Source organism: Anolis carolinensis, chromosome 1, assembly GCF_035594765.1.
Source record: "Anolis carolinensis isolate JA03-04 chromosome 1, rAnoCar3.1.pri, whole genome shotgun sequence".
Lineage (NCBI taxonomy): Eukaryota > Metazoa > Chordata > Lepidosauria > Squamata > Dactyloidae > Anolis > Anolis carolinensis.
This window is the reverse complement of record NC_085841.1, coordinates 117,630,549-117,649,181: the sequence shown is the minus strand read 5'-3', so window position 1 is coordinate 117,649,181 and position 18,633 is coordinate 117,630,549. Positions and strand designations below refer to the sequence as shown.

At 39.5% G+C, this 18,633-nt stretch overlaps 1 protein-coding gene across 3 annotated transcripts in view; it reads left to right on the top strand.

Moving 5' to 3' along the window:
- Positions 1–18,633, top strand: part of dop1a (DOP1 leucine zipper like protein A) — a 68,873-nt gene that overhangs the window by 23,196 nt on the left and 27,044 nt on the right. For 2 of the 3 annotated variants that reach the window (XM_062981206.1, XM_008121822.3), the window contains exons 9-16: positions 5,130–5,238; positions 7,245–7,365; positions 8,449–8,568; positions 10,370–10,484; positions 10,935–10,964; positions 13,381–13,611; positions 15,239–15,860; positions 18,013–18,287. In XM_062981206.1, coding sequence (XP_062837276.1) covers positions 5,130–5,238; positions 7,245–7,365; positions 8,449–8,568; positions 10,370–10,484; positions 10,935–10,964; positions 13,381–13,611; positions 15,239–15,860; positions 18,013–18,287 — 1,623 coding nt within the window. The remainder of the gene's footprint in view (positions 1–5,129; positions 5,239–7,244; positions 7,366–8,448; positions 8,569–10,369; positions 10,485–10,934; positions 10,965–13,380; positions 13,612–15,238; positions 15,861–18,012; positions 18,288–18,633) is intronic. The other variant, XM_008121837.3, reaches the window with a different exon arrangement.

Genomic DNA, 18,633 nt, shown 5'->3' with positions numbered 1-18,633 from the left:
GGCTTCTGAGAGCTGTGGTCCATAAAATTAACATTTCTGTACACATTTCCATATAGTCACCCATAAACACTGCAAAGTTGGTTGGGTTTGGAGGCAGTTGATGGTACCACTCAGATTGGTTTCTTTGGGGTGTGAGGCAAGTTACAGTCCCACCAAAAAGTCTAGTGCAGTGGTTCTCAACCTGTGGGTCCCCGGGTGTTTTGGCCTACAACCCCCAGAAATCCCAGCTAGTTTACTAGTTGTTGGAATTTCTGGGAGTTGAAGGCCAAAACATCTGGGGACCCATAGGCTGAGAACCACTGGCCTAGTGGGTTCTGTAAAGGTCAGCCCTGTTATGTACTGTGACCAATTAAGTGCCTGGCACTTCTACTCTATTGTGGGCTGTAGAAGCTGGCAGAAAAAGCATGACATTTATCAAATTCCTGAAGGATTAGCAGACATCTTTTAGTCAGTATGCAACATAGTGGGTCAAAAGTTGGAAAGATTAGGTTGTAGGTGTTTGTAATAGGCATACCAGTTCATTGGCTGTTAAGTCAACGTCACCATTTTGTATGATACCATATGGACTTAGGTATAAATTAGTTACATTATGTGTGTAGAAATTGCTTTTCATCAATAAAATAGCACTCTTTTGAGACAGGCTTTGTATTTGATTGTGCAAGAAATCAGGGTGCCTCGTTTTGTGTTTGCTGACACCCCCCCCCCTTCAAAAAAAGAATGCATGCTGAATTAAAATATTTGCATGGAAGATATCATTGTCTACAACATTTTATCTTTGCAAAAGTGGATTTTAATCCAACATAGCCTCTGTCTCTTCTACACACTTGCAGTTCTTTTCCTTGTTGGACTTTTAGTTCTTATATGCAATTCACTAGCATTAATACAACTGATCCTTAGTTTAGCTTAGCTTGACCTCTGTAATTACCCTGAGAAAAAGAATGTTCATGTTACTGCATTGAGACTCCACGGGTATCAAGTAGATACGTATATTTATATACACACAGTTTTTTTTCATTTAAAATACTTTCCTCATCCCATAGCTGTGACCTTACATTGCCCTAGAAATTTACAAAGAATCATGGATTGCTTGTCTCAGCTTGAGATTCAAGACTTCCTCACCTTTCCTGAAAGCATATAAATCCTGTGGAGGTTCCCACTGTAGATGTGGATATTTTGCCCATTTTCTCCTTGCATCACTGCTTTAACCATTTGGGGGCAGCATTTTGGGGAACATAGCAGGTTGCAGGAAAAGGGGAATAGATAAGAATCCCCTCTCTTTTTCACCTGTCAAGAGCATCCTGTGTCCTTACAGGCCTGCAAAGCACTTATTGCATGGACTTGCTACTTGGCATGATCAAATAAATCTGATAAAGGCTATACTGGTTGAAAATCCCTTATCTGGAATCCAAAATCAAAAACTGTCCACATGAGTGGCTGTAATAGTGACATCTTTACTTTTTGATGTTTCAGTGTATAGAAACTTTGTTTCATGTACAATATTTCTAAAATTATTGTTTATGAAATGCCCTTAAAGTTGTGTGTATAATAAAATGTATATGAAACATAAATGAAATTCATGTTGAGACTTGATTACGATCTCCAAGATAGTCATTAGGCACATATTTGCAAATACAGGTATTGCAGAATCTGAAAAAAAATCTGAGTCTCTAATGCCTCGGCTAGCTACAAACCCTAGGATTCCTCTAAACACTTCTGGTCCCAAGCATTACAGATAAGTGATGCTGGTCTGCTGCTCAGTCGCATAGTCATTTCCGACCTCATGGACCAGTCCACGCCAGAGCTCCCAGTTGGTCGCCGCCGCCCCCAGTTCCTTCAATGTCAAGCCAGTCACTTCAAGGATCCCCGTCCATCCTTCTCGCCCTTGGTCGGCCTCTCTTCCTTTTTCCTTCCATTTTCCCCAGCATCGTGATCTTTTCCAAACTTTCCTGTCTTCTCATGATGTGGCCAAAATACTTCAACTTTGCCTCTAATATCCTTCCCTCCAGTGAGCAGCTGGGCATTATTTCCCGGAGTATGGACTGGTTGGATCTTCTTGTGGTCCAAGGCACTCTCAGGATTTTCCTCCAGCACCAGAGTGTCTGTCTTCCTTTGCTCAGCCTTCCTTATGGTCCAGCTCTCGCAACCAAAGGTTACTATGGGGAATACCATTGCTTTGACTATGAGGATCTTCATTGCCAGTGCGATGTCTCTGCTCTTCATTATTTTATCAAGATTGGCCATTGGTCTCCCTCCCAAGAAGTAAATGTCTTCTGATTTTCTGGCTGCAGTCTGCATCTGCAGTGATCTTCGCGCCTAGAAATACAAAGTCTGTCACTGCCTCCACGTTTTCTCCTTTATTTGCCAGTTATCAATAGGTGTTGTTGCCATGATCTTGGTTTTATTGATGTTTAACTGCAACCCAACTTTTGCACTTTCTTCTTTTACTTTGATGATAAGGCTCCTCAGCTCTTCCTCACTTTCGGCCATCAGAGTGGTATCATCTGCATACCTAAGGTTGTTAATGTTTCTTCCAGCAATTTTAACTCTGACCTTGGAATCGTCAATCCCTGCATGTCGCAAGATGTGTTCTGCGTACAAGTTGAATAGGTAGGGTGAAAGTATGCAGCCCTGCCGTACTCCTTTCCCAATCTTGAACCAGACTGTTGTTCCGTGATCTGTTCTTACTGTGGCTACTTGGTCTTTATACAGATTTCTCAGGAGACAGACAAGGTGACTTGGTATCCCCATACCACCAAGAACATGCCACAGTTTATTATGATCCACACAGTCAAAGGCTTTAGAATAGTCAGTAAAGCAGAAGTAGATGTTTTTCTGAAACTCCCTGGCTTCCTCCATTATCCAGCGGATATTGGCAATTTGGTCTCTCATTCCTCTGCCATTTCTGAACCCAGCTTGGACATCTGGCAACTCTCGCTCCATGTATTGCTAGAGTCTGCCTTGCAGGATCTTGAGCATTACCTTACTGGCATGGGAAATAAGTGCCACTGTACGGAAGTTTGAGCATTCTTTAGCATTTCCCTTTTTTTGGTATGGGATATAAATTGATTTTTTTCCAATCTGATGGCCAATCTTGTGTTTTCCATATTTGCTGGCATATGGCATACATCACCTTCCAAGATTTTAAACAACTCAGCTGGGATCCCGTTGTCTCCTGCTGCCTTGTTATTAGCAATGCTTCTTAAGGCCCATTCAGCCTCACTCCTCAGGATGTCTGGTTCTAATTCACTCATCACACCGTCAAAGCTATCCTCTATATTATTATCCTTCCTATACAGATCTTCTGTATATTCTCGCCACCTTTTCTTGGTCACTTCAGCTTCTGTTAGGTCCCTGCCATCTTTGTTTTTGATCATGCCCATTTTTGCCTGAAATTTGCCTTCAATGTTTCTGATTTTCTGGAAGAGGTCTCTTATCTTTCCTATTCTATTATCTTCTTCCACTTCCATGCATTGCTTGTTTAAAAATAGTTCTTTGTCTCTTCAAGCTAACCTCTGGAATTGTGCGTTTAGTTGGGCATATCTCCCCCTATCGCTGTTTCCTTTCGCCTTCCTTCTTTCTTGGGCTACTTCCAGTGTCTCAGCAGACAACCATCTTGCCTTCTTGGTTTTCTTTTTCTTTGGGACGTACTTTGTTGCTGCCTCCTGAACAATGTTGTGGACTTCTGTCCATAGTTATTCTGGGACTCTATTTATTAAATCTAGTCCCTGAAATCTATTCTTCACCTCCACTACATATTCACTAGGAATATTTGTGAGATCATATCTAATTGGTCTGTGTATTTTCCCCATTCTCTTTAGTCTGATTCTAAATTTTGCAATAAGAAGTTTGTGATCTGAACTACAGTCAGCTCCAGGTCTTATTTTCACTGACTGGATGGATGTCTGCCACCTTTGGCTGCAAAGGATGTAGTCAATCTGATTTCGGTGTTGACCATCTGGTGAAGTCCATGTATAAATCCGTCTTTTAGGGTGTTGGAAGACAGTGTTTGTTATGCACAGTGAGTTTTCCTGGCAAAATTCTATCAGCCTACATCCTGCTTCATTTGGTTGTCCCAGACCATGCTTGCCTGTGATCCCGGTTATCATTTGACTGCCCACCTTAGTATTCCAATCTCCTGTAATGAGAATAATGTCTCTTTTTGGTGTGTTATCTGGTAGGTGCTGCAGATCCTCATAGAACTGATTTAATTCTGCTTCTTCAGCATCTGTGGTTGGAGCGTATATTTGGATCACTGTGATGTTAAACGGCTTGCCTTGAACTCAAATTGAGATCATTCTATCATTTTTTGGGTTGTATCCAATCACTGCTTTCGCAACTTTATTATTAACTATGAAGGCTACTCCATTTCTTTGGTGTTCCTCTTGTCCACAGTAGTAGAACTGGTGGTCATCTTTTGTGAAGTGGCCCATTCCAGTCCATTTCAGTTCGCTGACTCCCAGAATGTCTATCTTTAATCTTGACATCTCACCAATAACCACGTCCAGTTTGCCCTGGCTCATAGATCTTACATTCCAGGTTCCTATAGTGTGTTGATCTTTAGAACATCGGATTTGTCGTTCACCTCCAGCACCGTCGGCCGTTAGCCTTCCTTTCAGCTTTGAGCTAACTGCGTCATCACATCTGGGGCTAGTTGGACTAGTCCTCTGCTCCTCCCCAGTAGCATTTTGACCATCTTCCGACCTGGGAGTCCTATCTTCCGATGGTATACCGACATTTCTCTGGTTGTACTGATCCATGTAGTTTTCATGGCAAGAATACTGGGGTGGGTTGCCATTACCTTCCCCAGGGATCGTATTTAGTCAGACATCTCTGCCATGACCTTCCCGTCTTGGGTGGCCCTGTACGGTATAGCTCATGGCATCATCGAGGTGCTCAAGCCCCAGCACCACGTCAAGGTAACGATCCTTTGCATGGGACAGATAAGTGATACTCAACCTGTATTACCATTTACCCAGTATATTAATGGAAGTGGGAGGTCATGTTGCCACTCTGGGCTTTGCCTGTAGGAATGGACTGCAACATTGTGAATGAGTTCTCACTGATACTGTGTTTGCTGTACCCCAAGTGTTTTTGCTACCATTTTGATTACAAAGTATTATTTTTTACAGGCAATGGTGGGAATTTTGCAAATCAATGTGCGCGCAGAAGAGAGTACATTGATGCAAGATCTTAAGCCTTTCCGGATTCTTATCAGTTTACTGGACAAACCTGAGCTAGGTAACTGCATGAGTGCTGCCCTGTGTTTAGCTGTTGAAGCATAATAATAAAATCATGAGGTTGGAAAAGACCACAAGGATCATACAGTCCAACCCCCTGCCATACAGAAAAATACAATACAATCAAAAATAGTCTTAACTGTCAGTAAACAACGTTCCTGGGATTCTGGTTATATTTATTCCTTTGTTGCTGTTGTGTGTCTTCAAATCATTTCTGACTTATGGCAACCCTAAGGTAATCTAATGTTGGGGTTTTCTTGGCAAGAGGAGGTTTGCCTCTGCTTTCTCTGAGACTGACTTGCCCAAGGTCACTTAGTGGGTTTATTATCTACATTTATGTACGTTGACCTTTGTGCTGGAAGAAAGGCAGGATTTAAATTGTTCTGTTTTTCCTCCAGTGAGCTGAAAGTGGTGATGTACATGATTCACTTTCTGCTCACAATAACTTCATGAGGTAGGCCATTCATTGTTGCACTACCAATGAATATCATTGATCAATGAAGGAGAAATAAGTGCAAAATAAGTAAGTGCGATTCCTTCATCTCTTGACCGGTGCAGACTTCCTTCCATAAGATTTTGGAGCGTGAAAATCTCTGACCTTTTGCCGTTTATGCTTCTCAGCATCTGGGGTGCATGAAATCCCGTGCCAACACTTCTGGTCAGAAATAGTTACTATTATTACCAGCTGGGCTGTGGTGCAGGCTGGTTAGCAGCCAGCTTCAATAAATCACTCTGACCAAGAGGTCATGAGTACGAGGCCAGCCTGTGCTTGCGTCTGTCTCTGTCTCTGTTCTATGTTATGCCATTGAAAGTTTGCCTTATATGTGTGCAATGTGATCTGCCCTGAGTCCCCTTCGGGGTGAGAAGGGTGGAATATAAATACTATAAATAAATAAATAAATATCAAAATGTCACTATCAGTGAAGGAGAAATAGGTGATGCCGTTTTCTTATTTAAAGGAGAGTGTTCAAAGGTATAGCTAAAACCAAGACTTGTACACCGTTGTGATATGTGTCTCAGTATTGTATAGCGTAACTAGCATTTGAATTAGGATGCAAGTCCAAAATCACATTACATGGATAGTAAAGATAAAACAATCAGCAAGAACTAAGTGAATAACAGCAGTTAAGAGGTAGCCTTAAACAATCCTGTAATGATGATTTAATATGACTATGTCTGGGTCCAGTCCAATAGGTTTTTCAGGCAGTAAATACAGAGTTGTTGGTCATGTTTTTTATATTGAGTGAGATCCAGATTCAAGAGTCAGCAGCTGGACTGGCGGAAACAGGGTCCTTGTCCATAAACTAATATACTGTACTGTACATTCCTAATTGGGAGCCTCATGAATGGAATAAGCTTTGCTGGAGTGAGGGATCCCTGTATTTTCTAGAACAAGTTTTCTAGAACAGGATTCTTCTGTTCACAGGACGCAAACCCAGAATCCAGTGTATATTTTATACTGTTCCCTGCTGTGAATGTACATGCCCCATGCACTTAAACATACTACAACTTGGGAGTTCCTCTTCCTATAATGCAGTGGTTCTCAACCTGGGATCCCCAGATGTTTTTGGCCTGCAACTCCCAGATATCCCAGCCAGTTTACCAGCTGTTAGGATTTCTGGGAGTTGAAGGCCAAAAACATCTGGGGACCCCAGGTTGAGAACCACTGCTGTAATGCCTTATCCTGCATTATTGACACTGGAGTGGACCAAGTACAGTATTGTGCTAAGAACTAAGAACTTTTATTAACTACTTTACATTAAATGCTTTCTCAGTAAGCAAGCACATTGCTGTTTAGGTCTACCATCACAAATCTCTGTAAATGCTTTGGCAACATAACAGGTTTGCATAGTCAAATAAAATAAAAATGAAGATGGTATGAGGAAGTGTCTTTCATTGTACAGTTGATTATACTTCAACTCTCATGCATTGAGACCAAGTTACATATTAACTGGGGTGGAATTATTGACCTTTATAACTGTAGTTCTTTCTTTTGTTCATTTTTAGGGCCTGTAATATTAGAGGATGTTTTGATTGAAGTATTTAGGACCTTATACACACAGTGCAAAACTGAATTGGATCTTCAAGTGGAGTCTTCTTTCAGCAAGGACCATGCTCAGCTCAGCAGGTGATTACATGAATTGAAAAGGAGAATTGCAGGCTATAGCCTGCATTTAAAGAACTATTCATTTAGCTCAGTGGGCCAGAATAGCTATAAATTTTGCTTGAACAGCAGGCATCACAAATATTTCGAGAGCATGACAAGTTACAAAATCAATTTGATTGTGGGAAGTGGAGGAAGGGTGAGGAATCATTAGTTTTTTAAAAACAAAAACAAACTAAAATAAAGCAAATAACACTTTCAGCCAACTTAAAATAGCTGTTTGAATACCAGCCAAGATGTTTAGTCAAAATGTTCTAAATTTTCATGCACTTAATTGTTAGCAAATGAGTTTGCATTGTACTAGTATGCATCACTGAATATACATTGAATCTGCAGGTATAGTAGGTGATCGATAATTCTTGAAAGATAAAACATAAGAGTAATCCTTCCCCCTTGCCATTATTGATGCAAGTTCCTAAACTAAGACTATTATGGCCTCTGTTTAGCGCCTAAATTAGGCTGTCTCACAATGTCCTTTCACCAAATTGTCTGGTGCATAAAAGTTTTTATATTTTAGAGCTCTCTTTAGATCGTTCTTAATAGCAAGGCTACTTGTCTATATAGTAACTGGTTCCATTTTTATAATGAGTATACCTCTTCTTTAAAAAGATTCTATATTCCAAGATTCCCTTGAGAAAAATCTGGGAGGAAACCCTCTATACTCTCACTTGTTTTTGTGTTCTTTCTATCCTTTGTTACGTTTGTGAAATTGGACTAATGGCTGCTTATGGAATTTGGGCCACAGGTCTTTTTGCACATCCCTGGTGTAACCAGAGACACTCTACCAAGGACTTTCAGTGAGAGAGCTAATTTTTTTCAGGAAGATAATAGCTTAAGGGTTTTTATTGTCTCAAGGAAGCTTTTGATGGGCATGCTTCACGGTTCAGAGGCAAGAGCTGAGATTTCATGTATGGAAATATGTCAGAAAGCCAAAGGATTAGACAGAAAAAGAAGATAATGCGATAGCTGTGAGAAATAGATTTGGTGCAAGGCTGCAAGTCAATGAAAGCATCCGTATGAATATTGTTAATTGTACTTTCCTTCCAGCAAACTGAGGGAAAATAAGAAAACAGCAGAGCTGATTAAAACTGCCAATCTTCTGTTTAATTCCTTTGAGCCTTATTATATGTGGGATTACATTGCCCGCTGGTTTGAAGAATGTTGTAGGTAAGTTAAATTTAATTAGCAGTGTATCTGATGAAGTAGATTAGTCTACAAAAGCTTATGTGACAGACTTCTTTCTCTCAGTCTCAAAGGTAACAAAATCCTTTTACATCCTGATCCAGACCAACATGTATTTTAAGTAATTAACATTGGTTTGAATATTTCTGCTTCCCCATAGGAAGGGGTGGGGATTGTTTGATGTATATCTGTCATGTAATACTGTTTTCATGGGAACCAGATTGCTTCAGGATCTCTCGCTATTCCTGCATTGAAAAATCAATTGTTATGTCTAGAAGCCTCTGGGAATAGCTCTTTTGCATTAAAAGAAGGCACAGCTACACACACTCACATATGTATACACACAACCAAAAAATGGCCTTTACAAAATTGGAAATGGATTTATAACTGCTTAACAGCTTTATTTCTGCAGACTAGTTTTCTGAAAATGGAGGGTTAGAACTGCTGGAGCCCATGGTGCCTCTTAAGGGTGTAAAATGGAGCTAACCCAACTCTGCCCTAGTGGAATAAGATAAGCTTGTTCTCTTCTGATCTAGAAAAATTTAAAATTTAAAATATCATCTTCACAGAAATCAAACTTAATGCAGAGATTGTTATTTACGCTCAGGACAAGTTCACAATTGCTTTTTTATTCCATATGATTATGCCATAATTGATGAGGTTTAACTGAGGCTGGCCTATATCGCGATCTTTATGATACTCCGGGTAGGCCCTCCTTTTGCTTCTACCTTCCTCACAGTTACGTTTGGTGGGGACGAGAGAAAGGGCCTTCTCGGCCGTGCCCCCCCCCCCCCCCCCGGCTCTGGAACTCCCTTCCCAGGGAGATTAGTTTAGCTTCCTCCCTATCCTCCTTCAGAAAACAACTAAAGACTTGGATGTTCCGGTTGGCCTTTGGTGAGACAGTCACTAGATAATCAGCCCCAGATGGTATTAATAATCTATCCTGCATTTTATTAGGTCCTTACCTTCTATGCTCTTTAATTCATCATTTTATTTTGCATTGCTGTCTCAGTTTCCCCACCCATGGAAATGATAGAACTGTGCCCGGTGGCTGACTGATATTATTAACTACTGTTATAATGTTCTTGTTCTATATTGTATTACTGTTTTTATCTTTTTATACCGTGAATTGTGTTTATGTTGTTGTTTATTTTGTTCAGTTATGTCATCGGGCTTCGCCCCATGTAAGCCACCCCGAGTCCCCGCGGGGAGATGGTGGCGGGATATAAATAAATAAATTATTATTATTATTATTATATCCCAGGATCTGATCCCAGCTGTGAGATAATCTGGGATAAGAAGATAATCTGAGATCAGATCCTAAGATATAGGACAGCAAAGATCTAACCGGAGTGGATGTCCCCAGATTTACCTGGGAGCTTGTGTTTTTCCTCCTGAATGCTCTGCAATGGAGTGTGGGGAGACAATGTTTGCTAATCCATCTTTTTCCTAAAGAATAGTGTGGGAACAGTTGTGGAAATCTTCAAGGGCAGAACAATGCCAATGGAGGCAACTGGATAGAGTCTACCTCTACACCAGTTGCCCAATCATTCTACTTTGTGGGAAGTATCTAGAAATTAAAAATAAATCTAGATGTTTAATTTCCTTGATACTTTAGTTACTAATTTTCAATAATTTAAAATTCTGTTGTACAGCTGAAATACAACTCTACTATTTTTTTACCAGTATCATATTATGTTATTTTTACTAAATTACACAACTGTGTTGTATTATCTGTTTCTATTGCTGCCCTGTACCAATGAAATAAACAACTTTCAATTCATAGGAGAACGCTGCATGCCCGACTACAGGCTGTCCCTGGTGGAGGCAGTGAACCCGCCGAACTCCCCCTCACCAATTTCTGCCTGCTGGTCGATTTTTTGTTGGATATAGTATCCTTGGTAAGATTCGCTGCGCTTACTGATTATAACAATGAAGTGTTTGTGCTCTTCCTGCAATTTCTTTCTTTCTTTTTTCTTTTGTAAAATAGATAATTTAAGTGGAGTTGTAGAATTTGGTGTTGTCTTTAACTTTTTTAGACCTTGCTTGGCAAGCATTGTTTCAAACAGTGGCATGACTTCACTTTGAGAAATGTAACTGTATTTGTTTTTAAAACGGATGACTGTCTGTTTTAATTCCATGGCATTAGAATTTCTTCAAACTTCCTCTTTTCGTTCTTTTATACTGAAGACATTGCAATGTGTTTTTCTAAACCTGTTAGGTAATAATAGTCATTTATGCATGTCACTATTGTAACTTCTATAATCTTTATATGGCTTAATGAAGGCTTTTGAAAATGCTTTCCCCTGTTATCTGTCTTTCTTCAAATTCTTTGCTTTTTCATTTCAAAGCCTACTAGAAGTATGAGAGTGCTTTGTCAGGTATGAATTCAGTCTCTTTTCCCCTTTTAACTAAAATTACCCTTGACATGTTTCTGCCAGTATCTACTTTGATTAGAACTAGGACCAAGTTAACTCTGAATATTTTTAAGCTAATGTATTCTATAATTTGATGTCTGTAGTTTTATCGTGATTTTCCTGCAACATTTTTTCTGTGCTAATAAATACACATTGCTTTCTCATTTGAAGCACACAGTAGACATATCATGCTGATGTTATTTTATGAATAATCCAGTAATTTACATCACTGTTTGATTTGACTAGGGAAGATGCAGTTATCAAAATAACATTATCATTGCTGTTAAGACATTACTGAGCAATATAAATCACTGAGAAGAATAACTGGTATCATACATTTCTGAATGTTTGTGTTGGTTTCTTTGTAGATTAAACAAAGTTGATTTCTCTATAGTACAGACACATGTTCTTTCACTTTCCCATCCCCTCCCTACATATTTAGCAAGCATAGTTATCTCACTTGATTCCAGAATAATAAGAACAAGTAGTAGTGGAAGAAGAAGAATGACATTCCCTATGAGGCTGCTTTCCTGTGTAGTGTAATTTGACTCTTCTTCCTTCTGAGTAAACATGTAGAGGATTGGAGTATGATAATAATACAGTTTATTTCTATACTGCCCCTCTCCCCAGGGGACATACAACATAAATAATACAATAAGTGCAATACAATAAAATACAGAAAATGGAATAAACATTAATAACACAATACCTAATCTAATCTAAATCTGATCTATCTAATCTAAATCTAAATCCATAATAAAAGCAAAAACCCATATCTGTATATGTGGTACAGGTGTCCGCTCACACAGACAGCCTCTGGCCTCCACAAACAGGCCACAATTCCCAGGGCTCAGAATCCAGCAAGTCGCCCCTTTGCAGTGACATTGCAGTTACAGCGAGCTCCATGAACATGTAGCCCAGTCCCTGCCAATGTCCTTCCCAAACACTACGACCCACCACCCAAGGAATGCTTTCATTTGGGGACCATTTCATCCTAGATTTTGCTTTTTCTTCCACCACAGACAGGCATTCCAGGGTTCTCCATTGGTGTGGAATTTGCATGGCCCCACCCACTGCCCTTCCCTTTCAAATCTGTCTGCATAACAAACACAGCAGAACTGAGCTGCAGCTAAACTTACTGGAGGAGTTTGGGGATTGACTGTACATGGTGGAAGTTGTAGTTCACCCTGCATCAAGTCACACCACTGTGACTCCTACTGGGAAATTTAGAGGAGTTGTAGTTCACCTACACCCAGAACACTATGAACGCAAACAATGATGGGTCTGGGCCAAACTGGCCATGCATACCTGATATGCCCAGATTTGAATACTGGTGGGTTTTAGAGGAGAATTGCCCTAAACATTTGGGAGTAGTAGGTACTGGGATTTATAGTTTACCTGCAATGAATGAGCACTTCTAACCCTACCGATGATACACCAGGACCACACTTGGCACACTGAGCCCTCATAACCAATACAACATATTGCAAAGTTTGGGGAAAAGGGAGTTATAGTTCACCTGCATCCACAGAAATAGAGCCCCCATGACTTACTTTACATCCAGACAGTGTTGGGAGGGGGATGGACTGTGTATGAAGGAACTTGCATATGGGAGTTGTAGTTCCCTACACCAACTGAACCCAACTGACACTGGATCTACACTAAACTTTGAACACAGGCAAACAATGCCTTTCTCAAATGACCCGGGCACCGCTGGGTCCCCAAGCTAGTTAAATATAAAACACAACATACGGCGCAAATACAAAATTAACTATAAAAATTATGAGCATTAAGATAAAACACAGTTGTTCCTATAAACTAAAATATTTCAAATATCAGTGAGCATAATAATAGCTTGACAGCATGTGATTCTGGTTGGATCCAGAGAAACCCTGGTAAAAAGGGTGAAGTCTTTCCTACCTATTGTGCCTAAGAATAATCTATCTTTCCTCAAATCCTGCCAGCCTCTTCTGAGAGTCAGAAAACTCTACAGCAATAGGTTGACTAGGATTTATGAGCCTGAGAGAAAAGAAGGGAATCATTAAAATGAAATAGAAATACCAATTTTAAGAAGAGCTCCTATTCAATAATACTATCTATTGTTTTTAAGTGTTCCCACATATTCTCCCTTTGGCTCTCTCTATGACAGCCTCCTCCATCCAGCACAGTTCTCCACCCTCAGGAAAGCCTGCCAGGAGGAGAAAACAAGAAAGGCCCTTTATTGTCATCCCATTCAGTTTGCATTTTGTTGCATTATCAGTTCCTTTGATTTTATGCAATGTGATAGTGAATGGAACTATTTTTATGTTGTAGTTACAATTCCTTGCGAGAATACATTACATGAGCCATTGATATCAATGATTTTATATATTGTTGATAGGAGACCTACATTGAAATACAGACTGAACACCTGCCTCAGTTGTTACTCAGGATGATCTCTGCATTGACAAGCCACCTTCAGACTTTGCACTTGTCTGAGCTCACAGATTCCCTGAAACTCTGTTCTAAGATTCTCAGCAAAGTTCAACCACCGCTATTATCTGCTGGTACGGATGGCGTCTTGCAGCTACCAAGTAGGCACAGCACCATGAAAGAATGGGAAGATAAAAAGGTAATTCTGCTTTTATTATTTTTACTTTATTGAAAAAATAAGATACTCAGTTTTAAAAGTGCATTCTGTAGTATTTAACAGAATTTCAAATGGTTCTTTAATCTGTATTCCCCCTCCGCAATATTACTTAAAAATCTGATGTACTTCAAGAAGGGGACATGTTGCTGTGTGAATATATCCTAAAAAGTAGTTGAATTTGTCATATCCACCATCTTATCTAGTTGGGATCATGCTTGTGTGTTTTACCTGGGAGCAAAAAGGAATAAATAAGAAATAACGTCTTCAGTTAGTCTGATAGCATATAGGACAGTGCACCATCTCTTAGAAGCTAGTGAACTGCATCCTGCTCAGTGTTCCCTCCTGGATCTATAGTCAGATCAGATTCAGAAGTCCTCTTCTATGTCCCCCATATTGCCTGAGTTTCACCTCATGGGTTTCAGCATACTCGTGACAGAACATTCTTAATCTTGCGGGAAGGAGCTTGGGGTGGGAGAAAGGGTTTTAATTTTTTATTATCATAATATTTATTTCTATCCTACTATCTTCCTAAAAAGAGACCCAAAATGGCTATGAAAACTGAAAACAATACAATTTTCCTGTCAATACTTGATTTTTCTCCCCATTGTTCAACTACATTTTTGGAGATGGTGTACAGTTTGTTGCTGTTGAGTTATTGTGGCTGCAGTTGTCTTTGCTATTTGTAATTTGATTTATTTTTAGTCCCTGTTATTGTCATAAATTATTGTTATTATCTACTTTGAATTGTCTCATGAAAGAAAGTCTGACTATTATAATCTAGCAGGGAAATGCAGAGCTCTGTTACTGAATTATTGCTAGAGGCTACAATTACAAGACACCATAAGGATTGAGTGATGAAGAAAGCATGTACAATTATGTTACTTATAATCACCTTGACTCCCTACATCAGGAGAAAGGCAGAATAACAATAAAGTAAATAAATAATGTAACGTATTTGCCACATATTTTGATGGGTGCAAACTTCTGCATGTGCTTACTTGCTACTGATGTCAGTGGAGTTGACAAACTCCTGTACAAATAATGCAAATAAATTGAAAAGATACACAAAGAAACACATTGGTAGTGAGTGGAATGACATACTTCCTCTATAAATTCTTATATTTTCTTCAGAAGTTAACATAATTTGTTATCTGTATGTATTAAATTTAAGATCTTAATGATTGGATCCCAAGGGATATAAAATAAAATAAAATTGATGTATTCAGCCAAAATTCTGACTCCTAAGGTTTGATCCACTTTTTAGTCATACTTAGAGACAATCCTAGAAATTACTTATTGCTAATGACAATCTTGTGTTTTCCATGGGTTAACTCAAAATTCAAATTCATATCGAAATGTATACTTTGAAGGGATTTCACTCCCATTCTTTGTGCAAGCTAGGTGTCCAGGATTTCTCAGACATGTTGAGTGAGATCATATCAAACACTGGTGGTAAAACACATGCACACTACAGATGGATTGATTTTCTGCGCCTACCCTTAGACTATAAACAGAAAACAAATGCTGCAGAAAGTGGAAGAATGATTCTTGATAGTATGGAGTGGCCCTTTCACTGGTTTATTCCATTCTGTTTTTCTGTTTCAATAAGATGCCACTAGTTTCAATAGAAAACTCCAATGATGTCTTTGAAGATGGTGAAAATCCTCCAAGCAGCCGGTCATCAGAAAGTGGCTTTACTGAGTTTGTCCAGTACCAGGCAGACACAGCAGATGACATTGACCGGATGTTAAGTGGGACTCCTGGTATCCCGCTCCTTGGCAGTGCCTCCTCGGAGACAGAGTCAGCCTCAACTGTGGGTTCAGAGGAGACCATTGTGCAGTCTGCTTCCAAGATGACCCAGGGGATAGGAACTCGAAGTGGGAAGGCAACAACCATCCAAAAAACTGCAATGCAGTACTGTTTGGAGTATGTCCAGCAGTTTTTAACCCGATTTATCAACTTGTACATCATTCCATGCAACTCCCTGTCCCAGCCTTTGGCGACAGAGCTTCAGGAGGAACTTCCCAGAGGCAAAGGAGAGGCTGTGCAATGCACCAGAGAGTCACAAGGAGATGCAGCTAAAGGGAAAAAAATTACGAAGTCCACACCAAAAGAATACCTCTCTGCCTTTATGGCTGCATGTCAGCTTTTCCTTGAATGTTCAAGTTTTCCAGTTTACATTGCAGAGGGAAACCACACCTCTGAAATACATGCTGAGCAAGCAGACATCGGTGAGTAATTGGCAGCATGTTTATTCCTTCTCTACTAAGTTTCCCTTCCAGTCTGAATTTAAAACATCACTTTTGGTAAAATACAGCATTGTTACTTTGCCTTTTTATTTCCTAGGCTTTCCTGCAAGCACAAATACAGGTCTTCTTTGTTCCTCGAAATTTTTGGAAAGTTAGAATGTTGCTTAGTAAAAAATATGTTTTGGTCTGAGATACCTTGGGGTTTAACTAATTTGACACGAATCAGCTAAAGACATAAGTCATTTAGTATTGTAATGTCTACCAATGCTTAACTTGATATCTGATTAGATCATATGGATCCCAGTGCTTATAGATGTTTTCTGTATATCTCCTGAAGTCCAGTTGTTGTTATTTAGCTAAAAACTACTGTCATGGGTTTCATTAATGCACTGCAAAGATAACCATAGTGGGGCCCAAAGGCAACACCTGACCATTCCTTCAACACCCCACTCTCAATGCTAAGAGGTGCAATTTTCAAATGTATGCCCTTAAACTACACAGAAAGCTCCCCATCCTCCAAATGTAAAGAACATGGAAGACATATTTCTCATTCCCACAATATCCCCCCCCCCCTCCAAAGACTATGCTACCACTAAATACCTCTATGCAATCGCAAAAGGGTAACAGGAAATAATGTGTGCCACTCTCTATTGTCATTTTGAATGTGGCTGCCATGGGAAATGGAGGATATTTGGGTTTGCTGAATGTAGAGGTAGGGTGTACGTTTAAGGGAAATCGCTCCCTGGTCCCCATGCAGTTGCCAAGACTGGTGCATAGCTGTCAGATCTTAGCCCTAACACAAACCTTCCAACTGTCCCCATTTTGCAGAGACTATCCCAATTAATCTTTTATCAGCACACTTTTTAGCTGTTTTGAAAATGGCCCAATTTATCTGTCATTTTGCCATGTTCCCCTTTGATCCTCATCTTAGTTGCATTGCTGTAAATTGAGTTCAAAGTGCAAAAGAAGTTTGTACTCAGTGAATTCAGCAACACTAGAAGCTCAGTAGGCTCCAGCAAAGCAAATTGCTGCAACCTCTTCTAAGTTGTGTGTTCCTCATATTAATTTTAGCCCTTTTTGAAAAAACTCTGATGATGTTCCAAGTTTCATTTGTGAAATGTCAGAAAGTATACTTTCATGGGAGTAGCAGTAGGCCTTTATTGTTTCCAAAGCATTCCTTTCTTCTGAGGCTTTTAATAAGCCTTTGCACTAAAACCTTCTCATTGCCCAGAATGAACAATATGCTACCAGTCAATTTTTGTCCTTCCATCTCAAAGGCATGTTCCTCTCTCAGTCCAAGATCCCTTCATCTCAGCATAATAACTGGTATTTTATGGTGGCTGCAGAGAAAGCAGTAGCAGGTTGGAAATGATAGCAACAAGCATGGCAGTGGCAGGAAGATGATACGTCGGTGAATTTGGGAAAGAATGGGGTGAATGGTGTCACCCATTATCAGAAAATTGCCCATCTACTCTTAAGGCTTTTGGTTTAAAAAAAAGTCAAAAGAACTGGGATAGCTAATAAAGCCAACGTGTAAGTGATATTGAGGTGCAGGATGTATTTTTAAAAGGTTTTAGTCCATGAATTAGTCTAGCATATTTTGACTCATTATATAGCCTTCTTCATGGGGTGTTAAAAGAAAAAAAAGAAAAGAGTTAGTGTTTATGTGTGTCTTCAAGTCCCCTGTCAACCTGATGGCAACCTCATGACTTTCATAGGGTTTTCTTAGGTAAAGAATACTCAGAAGTGATTTTACCTGTTCCTTTCTTTGAAATATAGTCTATAGAATCTGTATTCATAAGTGGTGTCCCATCTAAGTACTAACCAGGGCTGACCCTGCTTTAGTGTAACTGAAAAGCTCCCAAAATAGGAGGCACATACTTCCTGTCAACTTCCTTATACAAGAATGAAAAAACAATATCCTGAAGCAGACAAACTAAACGTACATGTAACATAATGCAAGGTGGTTTTTTAATAATTGAAATACTCTGTCCAGTTTTATTTTATGTAATTAAATTGTTTAGTTATATAAAACAAAAAATCAAGAATCGACATTGTTTATAATGGTGATATAATAAGCAAGGTGGAGAAAAACAATAACTTTTTCATAGGAACCTGTTCTTCTCCATTACAGATTGTGAGCAAGAGCAACCTCCTTTGTGGCTCCAGACTCTGATGAGTGCTTGCAGGCAAGCAAACGATTTTAGCATCCAAGGTGTTACTATTTCTTTAATAATGGACTTAGTTGGATTGACTCAGTCAGTTGCAATGGTCACTGGAGAAAATATAAATGGTGTTGAAAGTGCACAGCCTCTAAGTCCAAACCAAGGAAGAGTGGCTGTTGTCATTAGACCTCCTCTCAATCAAGGCAACATCCGGTACATGGCTGAAAAAACAGATTTTTTCAAGGTACAATGGTCATGTAGCCTTTGCAATAATAAAGATGTGTTGCTATTTGTAGACAGTGTTTCCTGCAGCTTTGTTTCATGTTCTGCTTCTATAGGAACATTGTGTACATATTCTAACAATAATGTTGTTGTTGTCATGTGCCTTAAAGCTGTCTCCAACTTTACTTGTGCAGTGGTGCTTTCCCATTCCATATCTTTCAAGCACTCTCTCTTGAACATTAAAAGAACCAGTTGAACATAGTGGGACTTTTGGTGCTGAAACAGTAAAAGGGAATTGGAAGAGCTAGAGTGCCTTCTCATGTTTGTCAAATCATCATGATCACCTTAGACATCAAACAACTTTCCCT